Source organism: Gracilinanus agilis, chromosome 1 (assembly GCF_016433145.1).
Source record: "Gracilinanus agilis isolate LMUSP501 chromosome 1, AgileGrace, whole genome shotgun sequence".
NCBI classification, from domain to species: Eukaryota; Metazoa; Chordata; class Mammalia; order Didelphimorphia; family Didelphidae; genus Gracilinanus; species Gracilinanus agilis.
The window spans coordinates 544839662-544847694 of NC_058130.1; the positions used below are offsets into that span (position 1 = coordinate 544839662).

At 39.7% G+C, this 8033-nt stretch overlaps 1 protein-coding gene across 5 annotated transcripts in view; it reads right to left on the minus strand.

Annotated features, from left to right (window-relative positions):
- Positions 1-7817, minus strand: part of ENOSF1 (enolase superfamily member 1) — a 54859-nt gene extending 47042 nt beyond the window's left edge. For all 5 annotated transcript variants that reach the window (XM_044666678.1, XM_044666662.1, XM_044666670.1 and 2 more), the window contains exon 1: positions 7696-7817. In XM_044666678.1, the coding sequence (XP_044522613.1) occupies positions 7696-7779 (84 nt within the window). In that variant the 5' untranslated portion in view covers positions 7780-7817. The remainder of the gene's footprint in view (positions 1-7695) is intronic.
- Positions 7818-8033: the final 216 nt, after the last annotated feature.

The following is an 8033-nucleotide window of genomic DNA, read 5'->3' on the forward strand; positions in this document are numbered from 1 at the left end:
GAAAAAACAAAGGCCAAGAGATGTTGAGAGATTAAGACAGTTCAAGAGTTTCAAGGAAGATGAAGTATTCACCAGTGTCAGATGCTGCCGAGAAATCAAAATGAATAATAAAGTCAATAGCTACCTTTCAACAGAGTGCTAAAATTATATGCTAGATCCCAGAGGTGGCAAGGAAAGAAAGGCAATGGATAAAAAAACATTCACTTGAGATGTTTGACAATTAATAGAAAGAAAGAAGTAGAGCTAAAGTAATAATAGTACTACTGGTACTACTAATAAAACAGTAGTATAGGCCAGCATAAATACTACTATGGTTTGACTATCTTAGGAACTAAATAAGCTAGCCTAGGAACCTAATCACCATTAAGAATATTGTATTTTGGGAGAAAATACATTCCATACTATGTACTTAGAAAGGAACTTAGTATTGTCCTGCATAGACTCTCACCCACTTTTCCCTCCATTGGCTTTGCAGTATACTGCAAGAAATGAATATGGTGTCCCATAGCCTAGAGCTCTAAGAAAGTCCACTGCCATCTTTGATATTTCAATGGCCATAAGCATGAACAAGACATTTATTAAATTGGGCTTTCTGAAATTGAGGAATATGGAGCCACACAATGAAAATACAAGTGGCCTGCCTGTTTCAACTTCCTCTATGTGGCCTCCTGGGAAATCTTGGTGAGGGTAATGGCATTAACATATTCAGGATCCTCTCTTTCCAGTTCTCTATGAATCAAGGAAAGTTAGCTGTGTTCTAGGCTGTTTTGGAATACTAGGAGTGGCCACCTACAGAGTCCTGATGACCATCAGATATCAGCTATTAGGATGTAACGAGGAGAATAGTATGTAGTATCTATAATAATGGAAAAACAGTACATTCAGTTAAAAAAGGGTTTGATGAGCTCAGACCATATCTAAAGTATATAAGAGATATATACTTTAGAGATCAATTTTCAAATTCTGAGACTAAAGATTAGAGGTCAAATAATATGTCATTTTCTACTGCAACTGCTGTTGCAGCTGCTACTACTACTACCAAATAAGCAGGTAGTGCTTTAAGGTTTACACAACAACCTTGTGAGGGAGGTGCCATTTTATTAACCCCATTTTACAAAAAAAGGAAACTAAGTCTCATGGAGGTTAAGTGACTTGACCAGAGCCATACTTTGTGTGAGGAAGGATTTTAACTTGTATCTTCCTGATTCCAGATTCAATATGCTCTTCACTGTACCATCAGCCCAGGCCTCAAATCCTGAACAATTTACACACAAGACAAATACTATGCTTCAAATTATACCATTCTGAACTCTAATGGTTCATAAAAATCTGCAAGGCAGAGTGGGGAAAAAGGTAGGCATGGAATTGGGAGATTTGGCTTGGAATCCCAGGTCTAACACCTATATGACCCTTGCTAAGTCACTTAACCTCTTAATCTCTGGATCTTTACTTGTAAAGAGAGTAAAAGCTTGTATTACCTATATTTTGGAGATGATGTATGGGGGAAAAAAGCCAACTGGGGCTATACCCCCCCAAATTATTAAACTGTAAAGCACTATAAAGATGTGAAATTGATATATCTCAGCAATAGGTCTAAATCTCCCAAGATCTTATATAAGCCAGGGTCCAGAAATATAAAGTACATTGCTATTAAAGGACACAATGAATCTCAAAATTGAAAGAACAGGAAAAGCCACACAAACCTTCTCTACACTATGATTTAATTTAAAAAACCCGACAGATCCATGATTTTACCAGTGTGGTTACTTCCTCTACTGATACAATGGCAACCCCCTTTTTCTGAGTATACTTGATAAAAAAAAATGACCTTAGTCTATTTAAATTGTCTGATCTTTGGAATGTAGCCCATCATCAGAGCCCCTAAAGCATCTGTATTATGGCAGAACCTGGTAGGACTTGTTCATGAATTGAATAGTCTTAGAGAATCTGTTGCTCCCTCTGCATTAAGATGAGACACTGGAATAGGACTTTGAAATCAGATTAAATGAACATTTAGACAGCACTGATAAGAGGAAAAAAATAATAAAAAGGCAACCAAGAGCCCAAGAGCATATTGGGAAAGGGAGGTGGTGCATGTTTAGCATTGGTAATGTGGAGAAGAATGTGGATTGATAATATGAACATGAAAAATAACTCAAAGTCTGAGAGGCAGAAGGAGAAACCTCACAGGCTGTTTCTCTCTCCCTTTCCTTCCCACAGGAGACCAAAGGATCTTGAGAGACTAAGAAAACCATGAAGACTAAGGTCCAAACAATGGTGGAGTGATGAAAGAAATCCCCTAAGATGATTTCAGCAGAGTGAAGGTTGGCAATGAGGAAATGATGAAAATTAAAGAGAATTACTAATTTTATCTCATAAAAGAGGCTTGGGATAGAAATATTGCTCTTGATGAGCAAGAGGAAGTATGTTCAAAGGGTGACTACATGCCTGTAGGTTCTGCTTAGCTAGCTGGCTATTACACCTAAAAATCCCATGGTCTCTGGAAGGAATATTTTCCTAGAAAAAAAGCTATACAAAGCTAAGACCTTGGGATGTTCCTTATGGAAAGAGAGCTAAAGGTTTTCCCCAATCTGATACTGCTCTGCCTGGCACTGTAATATTCATCAGTGACCATGTGCCTGACAAAAACTATGTGCAGTGGAAAGCAGGCCAATTATGAACTGTGTGAAAACATCAAACTTTAGGCTAGTGACAACCCCAACTGCCTCACCCTTACCACTTTTCTGCCTTGGAAATGATACCTAGTATTAACTCTAAAACAGAAGGTAAGGGTTAAAAAAAAAAAAAGTCATGAGATGACAGCAGTGGCTGCACAGCAATGGAGTCAAGAAGCTGCCCTTCCATGAATGTGCTCTGGTCATATGTTCCTTATATGTTCCCTAGGCACAGTCCTGGTGTGTGTATTTGTGGGAGAGCATGCTTCCTAACTCCAAATCCAAAACTCTGATATTCACTGTAAAAACCCATTCTGTCCCTCAAAACCTGAACAATTTATACACAAAGACAAGTACTATTCTTCAAATTATATTATTCCAAACTCTCATGGGTCATAAAAAACCTTCAAGGCAGGGTGGGGGAAAAAGCTAGACATGGAGTTGGGAGATTCAGCTTAGAATCCCAGCACTAATACCTGTATGATCTTGTCTTAGTGTTACTTAGCTCACTCTGCTATTTCATTGAATACTTTTAATTTGAACTCATCAGGTACTCAGGTTGACTTAGAAAAGTAAATACACTGATAGGAACTATGGTTTTTGGTTGTTGTTTTTTTTTAAATATCAAGAGTACCTGAGTTCAAACCATACTTGATGTAAGTCTATGTTACTTTCCTGCTCAATAAACTTCATTTTTATTTATTTTTTTTATTTTAATTTTGAATATTTTCCCATAGTTACATGTTTCATGTTCTTTCCCTTTCCTCCAAAACCCTCTAACCTGCACAATTCCACTGGGTTTTACATGTTGCTCAATAAACTTCAGTAGCTCCTGAGGATCAAATGCACTCTTCTGTTTGGCATTTAAAACCCTAAGGTAGCAGGACATATTAGTGCTGGACCTAGAGTCAGAAAGATCAGGGGTCATATTTCACTTCCTATACTGGCTGGGTAACAATGGCCAAGTCATTTAATTGAAGTTTTGGGTGGACAAATGGTCTTTATGGTCTCTTCCAGCTAAAGACCTAAGATTCTATGATGCCTTCGCAAGTTGGCTCCATTCTTACACATTGTCCTTTGTGGACTCTACAATCTAGTTCAACTGGCCTTCTTAATATTCCTCACACATGGCAGTCTGGTTCCTATTTCTGTGCCTATGCACTGATTGTTGATCATGCCTTGCTTGAACTCCTTCCTCCTCTTCACCTCTTAGAATCATGATGGTGAACTTATGGCACTTGTGCCAAAAAGGGCACGCAGAGCCCTCTCTGTGGGCACACTTGCTGTGGCCTGCCAGAAATTGTTACTAGAAAGCCAGAGGCACTCTGTTCCCCTTCCCTTCTCCATGTGTCTGAGGACATTTCTCACTCCCCCCACCCCTCTGCCCAGCAGTCAATGGGAGTGCTTCCTCCCTCCCCTATCTGGGGTAAGGAGGGGCAGGGAGTGAACTCAACACTGGGTCTCTGAGGGAGACCTGGCATGGCACTAGGTCTGTGGGGAGAGGGCTGGCACTCTGTCCCTAAAAGGTTTGCCATCACTGTCTTAGAATCTCTTTTAAGATTCACGCCTGGGGGCAGCTGGGTAGCTCAGTGGATTGAGAGGTCCAAAGACAGGAGGTCCTGGGTTTAAATCTGACCTCAGACACTTCCCAGCTGTGTGACCCTGGGCAAGTCACTTGACCCCCATTGCCTAGCCCTTACCACTCTTATGCCTTGCAACTAATACAGAGTATTGATTCTAAGATGGAAGGTGAGGTTTAAAAAAAAAAAAAAAAGATTCAGGCCTGATTTTGTTTGTTTGTTTTTACTATATGGCTTTCTCTATTTTTAAAAAAAAACCTTACCTTCTGTCTTAGAATCAATACTAAGTATCAGTTTTAAGGCAGAAGATAAGATTCCACAATAAACTTCAAATTGATATGACTCAAATGTAAACGGATAATGACATCTTATCCAATATATATTGGGAATTGATTCAGATGTATAAGTAAGAACAAAAGCCATTCACCAAGAGATAAATGACCATAGGATTTGAACAGATTGTTCAGAAAGTAGAGAGGCAAGCTATAAACAACTATATGGGAAAAAAGCTTAAAAAAACCAATAATAAGAGATATAATTGCAAATGAAAACAACTCTGAGGGTTGCATCTCACACTCATCAGACTGGCAAAAATAACAAAAAAGTAAAGTTACAATTATCAGAGGTTCTGTGGGAAGACACTAAGAAACTTGTTGGAAGTGTGTGGAGTGAGAAATTAGCATGTTATTCTCAAGTTATTAAGAGTTGTTAATACCTAAAAGTTGGTCCCCCCTACCCTACCCCATCCATTTCTTTTATAAGGTTACCCTGCCCCCTCCTTCAAGCAGGACAAATTTGGGCTGGATCTTTTGAATTTGTTTGGGAATTTGCCAAATTAAAATTAAACCAGTCCAGAACTCTTCTCTTTGAATCTGTCTCCAACTTCCTAATCATTTCTTTAAAACATTAAAATGCTTGATAATCCCAAGTGACCTAGGGCAAGTCCATAGTAAAGCATTCAGTCTCCAACCATTGCAAAAATGTTATACTCTTTAGGGAGGCTTGATTGTATCAAGATTCCTTTATTAATAAGGGATTTTTCTATGACTTTTTGGGCAGCTGTCAATGACTTGAGGCAGTGCCCCTTTACCCCCCATTTCTCTCTCCTTCACAATAAAGCACTATATCTGAAGTGACGGGTTTCCCCAGTCATATTTTTTAATATTAAAGTTAAAGAGGGTGTACTTTGAAACTTTCAAGGTCCCCTCAATTTCCACTTCACACAGTAGTGAGGTGAATAGGTCTAGCCATATTGGAAGACAAACTAAGACTATACACTAAAAGTCATTAAACTGTATATATACATTTTTATCCTGCAATTTCTAAGACTAGGCATATACACTAAAGAGACTAAAAAAAAAAAGGTGGGGGGAAAGCTATTCATATGTACAAAACTGTTTTAATAAGAACTAGAATTAAAAGAGTACCTATGATTGGAAAATACCTGAATATGTTATATGAACATAACATTTGCTGAGTTGGGGGTATGTGGGCAAAGTGACTAACCAAATTTCCTTCAAGCGTGGGATTAATGAATATTGGTTCAAAAGGCCATCTTGATCAACTCCCTCATTTCACCAATAAAGAAACTGAGGTCCTGCCCAAGGTTACACAATAAGTTTGTTGAAAATCTGATATTAGAATCCAGACCGTCTGGCCTTGGGTCTAATGTTGTTTACATTGTATCATCTATTAATTACTCATTAAATTTAAAATGTAAGCACTTTGGTTAAGAACTTAATTTGCGAAAATTACAGAAGAAAAATTGTATGTTGGCTTTCTACAGAAATGTGTAAACAGATGTGAAAACCTGGAATTTTAAAGTCAAATTTTAAAAGACAGGGAAGTAAGAAAACTTAAGTCCTGCTTCTAGCTTCTCTTCAACTTACTAAAAACAATAACTGACCCTAACCTCCTTTGCTTGAGAATGGGTGTTCATTTCCTTTCTGATGCTTACTTAATTTATCTTGTACACTTGAAGTCATTCTCCCACCTGCATGGGGATTTTGTCTCATCTAGGACTATACCTCGAAAGTCATATATCTCTTCTCAGTCTCTCAGTCTTATCTCTCCCAATCTACACACACTCATTCTCCATATCTTATAAATATTCTTGGGTCTATATCATCCTTAAAAAGCAACAAAGAAAAAACAAACAAAAAAACACCTTTGCCTCTTTATTTTATAATCCTATGTGACTTAGGGCAAGTCCCATAAATTTCCCTGGCTTTTTTCCCCCCAGCAAATAGAGAGATTTGGACAAAAAAATGTCAAGAGTTGGGAAGGGATTCTACTAGTTAGATAGTTTGATTTTTGAAGTATCTCCAAGCCTCAAGAACTATCAGAAACAATAAGATAAGGGAGGGAAAGGCCAAAATTCTTAATTGCCCTAAAACAAAGAACAACAACAACAACAACAAAAAAAACCCCCACGTATATTTGAATATCAAAGACTAAGTGTGGGATCTTGATCCAGCTGTGGACCTCTGGGATTCAGTTTTCTCATATTTAAAATGAGAACTAAATGACCCCTCAAATCCTTTCCAACTTTAAAATGTTCTTAGAGGCAGTCAGTCCTTAACGTTTTTTTCTGCTCAAAAAAAAAAAATTTCAAGTAAGGGTCCTTACCCCTCTGTTTATATTTTATTCACATTTTAAACAGAGATACTGTGGCCACGCTGGTAAAAGAGTTAGCCTGGGAGAAAGGAAGCCCTGAGTTTGAGTCCTTCCTCTGACACTTTGTAACAGCTGTGTGAGACCTAAGCAAGCCACCTAACCCCTTAGAATAAACTAAATTGCATTGATTTGCATTGGTAGAGGAAGCTTCCTCACCGAGAGTTCCCTACATCACTAAAATTAAAGATAAGTAAAATACAATAATAATTCATTTTTCAAAGGAAGACCAACTTAGGGAAGTTTCCGGGACACATTTTGGTTCGATAGGAGGAAGAATTTCCTGCAGTTGTCTCCAGTGAAACAGCCCACACATAGAGCCAGCGGATACCGAAGGAGAGGTTTGAGGATCTGTCGACCACCTGGTGGGGCAAATGTAGCAGAGATTTGGGACTCAGGCAGGGCTTCAAATTAGATTTTCTGAAAAAGCAGAGCCGCAAAGTTCCCGAAAGTTGGGCAACTGCGGCACTGATACTTCATCGTAAGCATCATAAAGGTAAGAAAATGCTCGGGGAATGCTGCCGAGGTCTGGCTATCGGGGCAGCGCTGCGCCCTAGACCTTCTGGCATTGTCCTAACCATACATCCCGCTTCAGTGGCTCTATCCAGATTGGAACTACGCGGGTCAAAGTCTCCCGTGGCGTTCCATCTACGCTTCGCGGTCCACCTCCCTGGAATACCGACGGCCCTCTGGCTCTCTCTGGCTTGACTCGTACTAAAGAGTGCATAGGGCTAGGGCCAGGAGACGTCGGCAGCCTCCGCTCTTACCATGGCATCGGACCCGTGGCCTCCAAAAGAGGTTGGAAAACGCACGTCGTGGACCAACAGCCTGATGATACGGCCCCCAACCATCTTTCTTCAGTTCCCCTTCTTCCCCTGGAGCGATAGAAAAGTTTTTCAACTCCCCCAAAGGGGGGAAAGGAAACTCCAGCCCTAGAGCCTATGAGCTCAGGGAAGGGCTTACCGTATTGATTGGCTGGAGCCCTGTCCAAAGTCGCACCGCCCACGCTGCTGTCCCCGCCCCCTTTCCCCTCTCTATTAGTTATGTGTATAGTGTAGAAGAGGTTATTATGAAATATCCAGAAGCATGATGGGAGCTGTCCGCT